Below are 13,335 nucleotides of genomic sequence, written 5' to 3'. Positions count from 1 at the left end.
GGCTCATGAAGCTGTACACAGGCACCCTGGACAGTAATAAGGAGCAAGTGCAGAATGGTGGTAGCATGTACTTTTGGATGTTTCAAAGCACGCTGGCACAGTTTACTGACTCGGTTAGGTCTCAGCACAAGCAATATTCCAATTGCAATTGCTGCTTGTTGTATGCTCCACAATATCTGTGAGAGTAACGGGGAGACATTTATGGTGGGGTGGGAGGTTGAGGCAACTCGCCTGGTGGCCAGTTTCACACAGCCAGACAACAGGGCGATTAGAAGAGCACAGCAGGGCGCACTGCGCATCAGAGAAGCTTTGAAAGCCAGTTTCATGACTGGCCAGAGTACGGTGTGGCAGTTGTGTTTGTTTCTCTTAAAGTTACCTGCCCACTATATATATGAAAGGAAATAAAGTCACAATTGTTTAAAAACCGTTCTTTATTATTTGTTGCACAAAACATTGAAAGAAATCAGAAGCTAGACTGGGGAGGGGGCAGTATTGGGTTAGGGGGGTGGAGGAGGAGGGAAGGACAAGTCCAGAAACCAAATCAAAATTTAGGATATGCCAGTTTTCTGCTGCTTGTGCAATCCTCTGGGGGTGACTGTGTGCATCCCCGTAGCCTCCCCCCCGTCCCCATGTTCTTGGGCATCTGGGTGAGGAGGCTATGGAACTTGGGGAGGAGGGAGGGCGGTTAAACAGGGGCTGCAGCGGCAGTCTGTGGTCTTGCTGCCTTTCCCACATTAGATCCACCATACATGTGGATCTAATGTCATGTCAGTTTGCTCCCCAGTGAGCTTGACCATAGCATCCTGCCTGCTCTCATCGCGCAAATCCCTCCTCTCTTCGTATTCATGTAATGCTTTACGCGACTCCGCAATTTTTTGCCTCCATGCATTCAGCTGGGCCCTATCAGTGCGGGAGGACTGCATGAGGTCGGCGAACATGTTGTCCCAAGTTCATTTTTTCCGCCTTCTGATCTGGACCAGCCTCTGGGACGGAGTAGACAGGGGCCGTGTTGAAACATTTGCACCTGCTGCGAGAGGAGAAAAAGGGAGGGTAGTATTTTAAAAGATACATTTTAGAGAACAAAGGGGACACACTTTCTCAGTGAAACAGGCAATTCATAGTACACAGCACATGTTCTTTCTGTACAAGGTCGCATTTTGCCTCTTATACTGAAGTGCCTGCCACTTTGGTGTGAGTAAGCCATCACATGCGGCTGGGCAACAGAATTCAGCTTGCAGGCAGCCATGGTAAGCCCTAGGGGCACGTGGGGTTCTGCTTCTTCCGCATTCATTTCAATGCTTGCAAACTGCCGAGCCCCCTTTCCCATAGCAAGCAATGCCTGGTGGGTTTGCCATATAAAAGGAGGGACTGCGGGCTCTCTGGGATGATCGCTTCACACAACACCTCCCCTCCTCCCCCGCACCGCGTGGCTCTGATGAGGCTCTGAGCAGGGAAGAGCCCTTTAAACTAAATGCGAACAGCCCAGCGTGACTGGGTTTTCCCCCACCCCGCACTGCGTGGCTCCGATCAAGCTGTCACTCACCAGAAGTGCCTTCTCCAGAGTCATGGTCCGGGAGCATGCCTTGGGAGTGGGGGGAGGCTATTGGCTCCAGCGTTAAGAATAGTTCCTGGCTAGGGGGGAAAACGGATTCCCCACTTGCTGCCTGTGCGCTGTCCTCCTCCTCTTCATCCTCCAAAAACTCATCCTCCTCGCTCCGTGCTACTCCCCCCTTGTAAGTGTCCACAGACAGTGGTGGGGTAGTGGTGGCCTCACCCCCCATAATTCTATGCAACTCACGGTTGAAGCAGCACGTATGGGGCTGTGACCCAGAGCACCCGTTCGCCCCCCTGGCTTTTTGGTACGCTTGCCTGAGCTCCTTGATTTTTGTATGACACTGCTCTGTGTCCCTGGAGTAGCCTCTTTCCGTGATGGCCCTGGAGACTTTAGCGTACGTATTTGTGTTTCTTTTTTTGGAACGTAGTTCTGCCATAACAGATTTGTCTCCCCAACATGCAATGAGGTCCAGTACCTCCCATTCGGACCATGCTGGTGCGTGTCTGCAAATCCGGGACTGCGTGGTCTCCTGTGATGGTGGACTGTGCTGATAGTCACCTGTGCTGAAGGTGACCAAACAGGAAATTCAAAAGTTCCCGGGGCTTTTACTGCCTACCTGGCTAGTGCATCAGAGTTGAGAGTGTTGTCCAGAGTGGTCACAAGGGAGCATTCTGGGATAGCTCCCGGAGGCCAATAACGTCGAATTGCATCCACAGTACCTGTAACCCGGAACTGCGATCTCGATTTTAGCGGTACTCCACTTGCCAAGGTGGAGTACAGAAATCGGATTAAAGAGCCCTTTAAATCGAAAAAACTGGTTTGGTCATGTGGACGGAATCAGTTTTATTTCAAAGTAACTCAGCTAATTCCGAAATAACCGCATACTGTAGACCAGGCCGGTTTCAGAATCAGAGACTGTGAGGGTGGTACCTTGGGAAGAGATTTCTTCAGCTTCCATGGCTAAGTGTTGACTAAAATTTTCTCAGCAGCTCAAGTAACTAGATTTCCCACATCACAGGAATCAGCTCTGACAAATGTAACTCATTGCACTGAGTAGGAGCTTCAGATCTAATTTTGGAGGCAGATGAACAGGGAGAAAAGGAGAGGAGGGAATAGCCTTGAGTATGAAAAGTCAAGTAAAAGCCTGTGGCTCTCCCCAATATGTCTCAGGAACTAGGAGTTCTTTGATCTCTTTGCTTGAGATAAGGCAGACTATAGAACTATGGGAGAGATTGCTTAGGGTCTCTCTCAGGAAGCTTTGACAAACACTTTTTTTTAGTTAAGATTTGTATAGGAATTCACTGCCTACCGTGGCTGTAACAGCTAATCTGGTCAGGGACTAGGTTGCAGAGGCACAGGGTACTTTGTATGGTCATTTTCAATGACCTGCTCTTAGAGCATGCTTTGGAATATCCCAATAAATTCAGTCAAGGCTGACATCTAGGTTGTAGTTATTTTGTTTGCCTTATTTTAGTTCCCAGATAATAGAGAAAAATCCACATTGACCTGCTTTATACGGTTTACAGGATTTACTCAGACAACATCAAAAACTGAATAACCTTACACTGGGGGCATGATCTCTCAAGGACAATGTGAAAATCACATGCTGTTGTGGGTGCCTAAAAATGCATTTGGCTTTTGGTGCATGAGAAGGTTTCAGTTGTCAGACCAGCCTAAATTTAACCCTTCACATGTACTAAACACTGAACTGAAAAGCCCTTTTACTTAACATAAAAAGACTGAAAATTCATGAGAAATAGACAATGTGTTCCTGTTGTCTCTCATACTCATTCCAAAGGCCCTAAAGCCAAAACAATCTAGCAATGGTACTAAAGAGGTTTGGTCCATAGCACATACCTCAGGACACAAGTTGGAGGCCTATAGAAAACTTAGATTATTTTAAGGTACAAATGTGCTTACATTGGATTTGTTTCTCATAAAGTATTTTTTAAAATAATTTAATTTTAAAATATTTAATTTTAAAATCATTTTGTGAGTGACACTGTTGCTTAGCTCCTGCAGCAACTTTGAAACCTGTTAGAGCAAATGCAACTTCTAGAAAAGGTCATTCTCCATTTTGTGTATCGCACATTTAGTAAGTGTCTCGGAAAGCTCTTTGGACTCAGCACACTAAATGCTATTCCTTGCATCACAAGAATACAGTAAAAGACACTGACAGCCAGAGATGAATTCACAAAGCAAAATGCCCCTGTGGAGTTATCAGATCTTTCCATAATATATATCTTATGTTTGTTTCTTCTGCCTTTTCCCCGATGTAGGTTTGGTATGACCTCAGAAGATTTAGACGACTAGACTATCCAGGGACTCTGAAGATCCCAGTAACACTGGAGAGTGTACGTTTTTATTTTGTAACATTGCTTTTATTGTGTTGACACGTTAAAATAGATTTTCTCTCAAACACTCATAAATCAGAATAGTGACATTAGGCTGCAGTCCTGCAAGGAGAATGAAAATCACTTCTGTGGAGGAAAAAAAAGCTGCTGTCTTAACTCAAGGCAACAAGGTTCAAACTAAGAAACAGCAAAGTGATCCTATGAGCACTGCAGGCTCAGAGAGACAAAGAAGGGGCTAATTACAGCAGAAGAGAACTCCACAGTGAACCCCCTTCCACCTCCAAATCACCTCCCACTTAGAGGGAGTATTTAGTAGAAAAGCTGAAAGTGCAGAAAGTATTTCAACAGTGTTCGTAGCGAAGGAGGGGTTCACTTGGACCGCCTCACATTTCTAGGTGGGGCTTCCTACTGTTCAACCCCTACATGAACGTCAGCACTGGACTCTCAGTGCCCATTATCCATGTAAGTTATAACAGCTGTTGTACCAGAGGAGGGCAATGGACTGTCTTTGTCAGTATCCCGTGTCCTTCATTCAGATGGACCCAGTTACACCACGGCCCCCAATATATGCTGCTGTTTGAGAAGACAGACACCGTACAGGGTGGGCACTCTCAGTAAATGTTGTTGGGATGATTTTGAGACAGGAAAAACACATGGGAAGATGACTTGTAAGCAGAATAGAGTTTATTCATCAACGTGCTGTCTGCTGAAATTCTCTATAGGTAATAAAAAACAGCTGCAATTTTCCCCGCAAAAGGCTAAAATTAAATGATCAGAGAATAGCACTAAGATTTCTACACTTGCATTCTTCTACCCTGGCTTTGTTATTGACAGATTCCAGTGTTCCAGCGAGGTGGGAGTGTGGTGCCCCTTAAGACCACAGTAGGAAGATCCACTGAATGGATGACAGATATTTCTTATGAACTCCGTGTTGCTCTGGATTCCAAGGTATTCTGGGATTACATTTAGTTTATACACCTGTCTTTTTATCCCTTCTTCCTGTCTCTTTTGGTCTCATCAGATCTGTGCTCCTCTTTGCTACCTGCAGCCTCTTTCTCTAGCAGTAGGACCTGCTTTATAGGGAACAGGAGGTCTCCTTCTGCCAGTTCAGCCAGCACAGTGCGGTCCTTGCCTACACACCAGCTAGAAGAAGAGCCAGTCTCCTCCAGATTGCTGTGGAGAAACTTGGCCCTCTTCTCACTTGTCTAGGCTCCACTCTTTGTGCTGGGCTTCATGCCAGAGCACACAAACTGTTCGTTCAGCATGAGACTAGGATTTCTGTACAAGTAGAGCATTTCCTGACCTTCCCCTTGCCCTTCCTCTCCTTGTCAGCCACCCTCCCTCCAGCAGCTTGGAGGAAGGAGAAGAGTGGTGGATTGCTTCAGGCCATAAACTTCCTCTTCAGAACCAGAAAGAATGAATTCAGCAACTGTCCTTTTAAATACAACCCAATAGCGGAAAGTACTGCACAGACACCACGATGAATTTACAAAACCATAACATCCAGAATGCTCTTTTAGTAATGCTGGATTGTTCTTCAAGGGAATGTTTTAACCTACCAGAGATCATAACGGTTCTAGTGGCTTGTAACTGTTTACTTCAGCATATAGTGATGCTTATTTACAGTTTCATTGTCCAACACTCAGGCTTCTGTTAACTTTGTTCTACATCTGATGTGCTCCATAGGACTTTGCAGTAGGTGAGCTCTATCTAGATGATGGACATTCATTTCAGTACCTCCATAAGAAGCAATTCCTGCACAGGAAATTCATTTTCCACAAGAATGTTTTCTCTTCCAGGTAATGGCAGCTGTTGCAGGTAAAATCCCCATAAAAGGAAATCCCTTTTATAATTCACTTTACTTAGCAACAACTGTGTGTTATTCTTGTCCACTGCTCAAGAACCCCCAGGGATAGAGAGTTTCACATGCAAAATTGGAGAGGTATGTGTTGCTCTACACAGTCAGACCTGGACTGTGTAGAGCATCTGGTTCACACTGTTCACCTGGACTGTGAGTGCAGCTCTATGAGTGTAGCACCATCATTAACCTACAGGGATTTTTCTTGCTCCTTCAGACCTCAGGTGTGAGTTCGAGATCATCTGTTCTATGAAACTTACCATAAAGCAGGATCATAGAATGGCTTGGGTAACAGGACTAAAACAGGTTTCAGAGTGGTATCCGTGTTAGTCTGTATCAGCAAAAACAGCGAGGAGTCCGTGTGGCACCTTAGAGACTAACAAATTTATTTGGGCATAAGCTTTTGTGGGCTAAAACCCATTCTGCATCTGATGCATCTGATGCAGAATGGGTTTTAGCCCACAAAAGCTTATGCCCAAATAAATTTGTTAGTCTCTAAGGTGCCACAAGGACTCCTCGTTGTTTATGACTAAAACACAGATTAGTCCTCTCAGTGCAGGCACAACTGAATCACGTAGACAGGCCCTTCACCATTTGTATCTATTTAAATCATTGTCAGATGCCATCCAGGTAACCAGGATCTTGTGAAACCTACTTATGCACCCATTAGGCAGTTGGTGATGGAGGGGAAAAAAATATCACACCTGCCTCAAGAAAAAGTATGTTAGGGAAAATAAACTATGTTTTGGATCCTGAAGTAAGAGACTAGTAGTGGTTTGTCCGTCGAAGTTTTATGCCTGGGTTGGCTCTCCAACCACAGGTAGAAATTACTGTGTCTGAGACTGTTTACTTTTTCAGCTGTGCTGATGAAATTGGGCAGTACCACACGAAATGTGTAGTTGAACGGGTACTAATTCTGGGAGTTCAAAAGCAACCCACATCTGTGACAGCCAGTCTCCAGAGTAAGAGAGGCAAGTATTTTATACTTCACTTCAATTTTTTAAAATGTTACTGTAATGGTAGCACTAATTACAGGTGGCAGATGACAACATTGAAAAGACAACTATAAGCATGGGGAGCAATAGTACAGGCTTCCCAGTGCTGTCCCTCCAGTTTATCCCACCCCCGTTCTTGAGGGACCGTCACTGTGGATAAGAGGGTAGTTCAGTTTGCAAGCCTAGTTAATCCTTGGCCCCTCTACTGAAAGTGTCAACTAAAGCACCAGTTGTTGCAACTCGTGTGTAAACTGGTGGCTTGACTGGGCAGAAACCACAGCAAACAGCAGTAAGGTTCATTCATTAGGAGAAAGTCTCGATAAACACAAAGCAAAACAAGGTAACAAAACTGCCTCAGCCTGGGGATCAGCCTAGCTCTCCGAGCCCAGAGAGGGAGCCCTGCCTTGCCCCAGGTGTTCTCCCCCTTCTGCCTCTCCAGCAGTCCTTCCACGGAGCATCTGTGCAAGGCAAAGTGAAATGGAGGCTGGGGTTAACTCCTTTTGCTGTGAGGACCAGGTAGTGCCTGTGATGTAGAGGGAGTGATCATTTTTCATTACACCTGCCCACTAGGGAACTGCACTGAAACTTGGGCGCCAGTGTCTCCATAGGAAGATACCTTACTGCTTTTGGAGACCAGGGACAAGGTTGTTGGCTGCTCCCACTGAAGGGCCCACCAGTGTAATAACTTACAGAGCCAAAACACACTTTGGTCAACAGTGACAATTGCCATATTTCAGGATTTACAAATTTTGATAACCTTATTTTACAGAGCATGCAGCTGGAGATACAATTTAATAATAACACTCTTAGACCCTCAAATAGGGTGGGTCAGACTGATCCAAGAAAGGAAATTTTCAGGCAAGAATAAGAGTTTCTGTTCTCTCGCTCACGCAGGAGGGTTCACAGATTCTGACAATGCAGAACCCACTGAACTATACAAGGACCTGCCTAGGGAAAACTAGTGAAATTTGCACAGAGGACCTGTCCCTCCAGGCACCTCCCTTTCCCCTTTGGGAATCATAATGTCATTGTTCCTGCCTGCACCTGTCTCTACCCCTGTTAAGGCACAAAAAGTGACAGTTAATGCAGAAACAAGCATTCGCTTCTGCTGGAATTTCTGCAGGAAAATCCTTGGATATGTCAGAGGATAAGGGTTCAGAATGGTAACTTCCCCCAAAAAACCCATGGAGTCCCAAGCACGTTTGCAGAGTTGTAGTAAAGGAAGAAGTGATACCGTAGACTCTGATGCACCCTTATGAGCATACTGGAGATCTGGCCAGTAATTGCTCTCCTTTTATCACCTCCATGCCTAACAGAGGAGATAATCTGACCCAATGAGGGTGAGAGAAACAAGGCAGTCATGTATAACTTTGTTCAGAAGAGGTTTTCTTAGAGTGCATCATAAACTCTCTCTTGTCCTATTGCAATTCAGATGGGAAAGACAAGGAAGTGGTTTTCACATATGATGCCAAGACCTCCACGTTGACACTGGAAAAACTATTATTAAATGTTGGTGCTGACTGGGAAATTCACATCAAGTGAGAGGAGAAACTGCGTCTTCAGAGAACTGGATGGAAAGTTGAAAGGAAATGGTTTTGAAGGACTTAAATTGCTCTCTTGAATCTGACTAGTTTGAAATAATGAAGGCAGAACTATAGCAGCTCCAGGCTAATCTTTCTTAACATTTTCTTTTAAAAGATTGATTTAATTTAGATTTAACAAGCTCTTCCCTGGTCAGTACCTGGCAAAAGTAATAGTAATGAGATCATGTCACTGGAAAAGGCTCATGGCTGTCCTGCCAAGGCTGGTTTGTTTTTGGCAAACAGGATTCTGCAGGCAGTGGGCTAAATTCTGCCCTTCCTTGCACCCATGCAATAAAGTCCTCCATTAGGCTGTGGAAGACACTGGGCCTGGTTTTCAAGGTCTTAAACCCAAGAATTTCTAGTTTTTAAATTTCAGGCAGTTTTCTAAGTGTCTGCAAATCACTGCTATCTTGACTGTTCAGCGAATAGGGAATTTCTGAGAGGGAGGAGGGGAGGAGCCCTGAATCAGTTCGATCAAATAGCATTGATGAATCTATGAAATGAAAAGGACTAAAATTTATGTCTAGGACACTGTGTGCAAACTACCTTGGGCAGAACCAACTTGAATGAGTGTGATTACTTCTGTTACAAGCATTCCCCTTCTGTCCCCACAGCACCTAGTCCACAAGACAAGGAACAGCCCTAGGGTATGTCTACACTACGAAATTAGGAAAGTAAATAACAGAGCTGGGTGAACAGTTCAGCAGTTGAATCTGAACTCAGCCCAAAGTTAAGATTTGGGAGGACAGTATGTACCAGGTGATGTGAGTGAATAAAGGATAATATGGGAATGGGGAAATCCCATTAAATATTTATTTCTAGACTTTATAACATTTAGATTTTTAAAAGGTGCCCAATTTTTATAAAGGATAATATTGGGTTTGGGTATTAACTGGACTCCCATAAACACTTTCTATCACAACACTTTTTCCCACTCCCAATGTGTTTTGGTTGGGGGGATTGCCCAAGGTTTTATTTGAATGAGTACCAACTGTTTAAATAGAAGGCCTGCACAAGAGAAGTTTTGCTCTTACAGATCTTATAAGACGTGTTACTGTAGGGCTCTCTTTCTGCAGACTTTAGCCCAGGGGTGGGCAAAGTGTGGCCCGCAGGCCACATACGGATCTCCAGCTGGTTTAATCCGGCCCTCGAGTTCCCCGCTGGGGAGCGGGGTCTGGGGTTTGCTCTGCTCCCACGCTCCAGCCAGGGAGCAGGGTCAGAGGCTGCTCTGCGCACGCGTGCCAAGGCTCCCGGAAGCAGCAGCTAGTCCCCACCTCCGGCTCCTATGTTTAGGGGCAGCCTGGGGGCTCCGCGCACTGCCCGCCCCAACCGCAGCTCCCATTGGCCGGGAACTGTAGCTAACGGGAGCTGCAGGGGCAGGGCCTGTGGATGGGACACCTGGCTGCCTGGCCGCATCTCTGCATAGGAGCTGGAGGGGGGACGTGCCGCTGCTTCCAGGAGCTGCTTGAGATAAGCGCCGCCCGGAGCCTGCACCCCTGAACTCCTCCCATGCCCCAAGCCCCAGCCAGAGCCCTCCCCCCCCCGCACCCCAACTCCCTGCCTCAGCCTGGAGCCCCCTGCTGCACCCTGAACTCCTCATTTTTGGCCCCACCCCAGAGCCTGCACCCCCATCCGGAGCCCTCACCCCCTCCTGTACCCCAACCCCAATTTCATGAGCATTCATGTCCCACCATACAATTTCCATACCCAGATGTGGCCCTCGGGCCAAAAAGTTTGCCCACCCCTCCTGCTTTAGCCGGTCCTTGGGCGGGGGGGCGGCGGGGGAGGTGCTCACACATGCCTGAATGCATGCAGTAGGGACAAGGTGCTTTTACCTTAGTGAGCTGAGGTTGGAAGATGGGAATGGAGGATACTGTTCCATACTGAAAACTTTAAAATGTTTAAAGTTTTCATTTTTATAATATAAAAATGTTAAACATTTTAAAGTTTTAACATGTTTAAAAGACTCTGCTTTTACCTGTCCTCTCCCATGCTCCCTCCCCAATTCCCTACACCTCCTCCTATTGCCATCATAGTCTCCTGCTCCCACCCCTTCTTCACCCTTTGCTCCTGCCTTCCAGAGTCCCCTCTTCCAAGACCAGGTTACACAGCTCCATGCCACTGTACCCCCAAGTCTTTGCCTCTCCCAGCCCACTGTCACTGGTCAATGGTTAGTTTAAACTGTTTGCCCAGCCCTACTTAATAATATCCATTTTGTTATAAGTCATATGTTATTTAAAAAAACAAGCCAAAGTCAGCTCTGATGCAAACCTGTGAATGAAGTCAATTGGTTATATGGATGTAAGCAAGCAGAATTCACTCCATTCTTTTAGCAAAATGAAGAGGATAGTAAATAGTTTGCTTGCCTCTTCAGATATTCTCTTGTTGCATGCATGTGGGTGGTGGGGAATAGAGAGAGGATCTCTAACTCCACACTGACCAGCAAATACCAACAAGCTTGTACATGTGCTAGCTTTTCCCACTAAACCTACGCAGTGCTTAGTCAATCAGTTCCACCTGCTGCAGTTATTCTCTGTAGGGGATTTCTGGGAGTGCCAAGTTTCAACACACAGCATTAACTGTTACCATTATATTCTAAATGACTGACTGCAACTTATTCAAACAAACCCATTCCACAAGGGACCCTGAGGATCTCCCTGTCCTTTATTCTGAGGAACTGTCTTTACTTTCCTCCCCCTTTAAAATTATATGCTCCCTCAAGCAGATGTGATCAGTGAGACTTTGACCAAGCACTAAATGTTGGGGACCTGAAGATTTCTGTTTAAATCACAGTTGAGCCAATCCATGTTGGGTGACCTGAGGTGAATCCTTTGTCTCCTTGAGCCTCAAATAGTCCAGTTTGAAAACAAGAGGATTTCACTGATCTGAGCTTTCCAAGGGACAGAAATGACAAAAACAGGGCCAAATTCTGGCCTTAGTTATGCCAGTGTAACCTTTAAGAGAGGGCAACATTTGATCCATGCTAAGAAAATTATCTTCCTACCTCAAAAATTAGGTAAAAAGTACTGGTTCTCCTCTTCAAGGACACAAGGGGCCTGACTCTGCTCTCACATTGATTTTACATGGTGTAACTCCACTGACTTCAGTGGATTCACTCCTACACCAGCATAAGTGAGAGGAGAATTGGGCCCTAGCTTTCTACCAGTGTGTGAGTTTTACATAAAATCTCTCTCTAACAGAGTTCATTATTGCTTCCTGCTTCTGAACATGACTTGATTGCTGTTGCTGGAGTGGTTAACATTCCATTAGAATGCTACAGACATTTTATCTTGATCTTATGAAGTGTGAAGGAAGATGTAATAAATGAACAAAGATTGTTTTCATCATGAAATAAGTCTTACGCCTTATTTCTTCCATCCTTCTTCCCACCATGGAGATCCACAAATAAGCATCCTTTGAAATGCACCATTTTAGTACAAAGTGGAGGCTATAGCGCTCTACTGCTAGTTAGACTGTGCCCGTCACTGTGATATCTGAGCACCGAGCAAATAATTTATTTGCTAAATTTACAAGTAGCAAAATCTTTAGGTCTGAGGACTTAGCTAAACTATGGTTCCAGGAGCAACATTCACATTATGTTTTTATAACAGCTATTACTTGTTTTCTGTATATTAATATAATAGTGCGGGCAAGGCAAATAATGAACATTTTTACATGTTGACTCATGCTGTTAGCAACTGAAGACTGATAAATAATTCAAATAATATATTAAAATAAAACAAATTGGAGATCAAATGTAATGAAAATTAAATAGAAACATTATTACAGGTGTATCTGATTTAGTTGGTTCTTTGCTTGAGCAGTAAATTTATTTTATTCCGCCTGACTTTGTGTATGTAAATATATCCAACATCTATATTTTAACCAAGGTTAGATATTATGGTATTTCTGTTTGCAAAGAAAACCTGTTGCAAAAGCTTCCTTGGGTCCAAATGAGCCCAGTTTTATTTAGGTCTGTGTTATATGTAGTCATGCCAAACCTCTCAGTTTTTGTAATACATACATTACTTGTTCTTTTACTAAGAAAGCTGGTCCCCCCTCTACAGGCCATTCTTGCTTGTCCTTGGAAATGCTTTAAGACCAACTCTACAAAAGTACCTGCCTATTGAGAAACAGCACAGGGGGAAATTATTTTCTGAACAAGTTTAACAGGAAACACTTCAGCTAATCCATGAAGAACAGGATGAGGTTAAAAGAAAGAAGAATCTGTCCACTTACCACTAACTACATGTGCAGTGGACCTGATTTTGATTTAGCCAATGGCCCACTGGTCACCCCAAGAATTTAAAGTGAAAAAAAGTAGTTAAACCCCGATTGGAGGGGAAATTCAGCACATCAGTCAGCCTCTCGGTGCAGTCTGCACAGATGTAAACTGTAATTAACCTGTGAAATTCTGTCATTTTCCATTTTATTTAAGGTCTCCTGGAAAGTATCGTTTTGTGGCATCGGAGCTACCATTAGTTTTGTAATGTTGCCATGAGATTGTCCTAGAGAATTTCACTGAGGGGGGATTTTATTAAAAAAAAAAATACTTAACATGTATTTTTGTGTTGTATGCCCCTATAGCTTGGTTAATGGAGGCATTCAGCCCATGAATTTGGGATTAATTCAAATTTCATATCAGCTTTCTATATTGATTTTTTTAAAAGGTAGTATTTATGCCTCCCCTGCCAAACAATGAACTTTTAGTTCGATGCTAATTCATATTAATGCTCAAAATTCCCCCCAAACATTTCAAATACCAGAATCTTTTCTGAATATTTGTATTAGCATACATAGAAATCAGCATTCAGAGAAGGACAAACAAAACTTTCATTGGTTCCAGAACAGTGACACCAGCACCACTATGATAGAGCAGCAATCTTGGCATAGCAATGAGCTCATCAAGTATCAGACGCTGCTTCTAGTATTTCCATTTGCTTTACTGCCAGGACATGGCACTGTGTGTGTGATGATAGTTAGCGAATTT

At 44.4% G+C, this 13,335-nt stretch overlaps 1 protein-coding gene across 5 annotated transcripts in view; it reads left to right on the top strand.

Moving 5' to 3' along the window:
• The window catches only part of GANC (glucosidase alpha, neutral C), a 51,316-nt gene extending 39,124 nt beyond the window's left edge, over positions 1-12,192 (top strand). For all 5 annotated transcript variants that reach the window (XM_037900413.2, XM_037900411.2, XM_037900409.2 and 2 more), the window contains 5 exons: positions 3,835-3,909; positions 4,744-4,857; positions 5,596-5,708; positions 6,626-6,738; positions 8,195-12,192. In XM_037900413.2, the coding sequence (XP_037756341.1) occupies positions 3,835-3,909; positions 4,744-4,857; positions 5,596-5,708; positions 6,626-6,738; positions 8,195-8,304 (525 nt within the window). In that variant the 3' untranslated portion in view covers positions 8,305-12,192. The remainder of the gene's footprint in view (positions 1-3,834; positions 3,910-4,743; positions 4,858-5,595; positions 5,709-6,625; positions 6,739-8,194) is intronic.
• Positions 12,193-13,335: the final 1,143 nt, after the last annotated feature.

Source organism: Chelonia mydas, chromosome 6, assembly GCF_015237465.2.
Source record: "Chelonia mydas isolate rCheMyd1 chromosome 6, rCheMyd1.pri.v2, whole genome shotgun sequence".
NCBI classification, from domain to species: Eukaryota; Metazoa; Chordata; order Testudines; family Cheloniidae; genus Chelonia; species Chelonia mydas.
The sequence above is the reverse complement of the archived record's forward strand: the minus strand, read 5'-3'. Positions and strand labels throughout refer to the sequence as shown.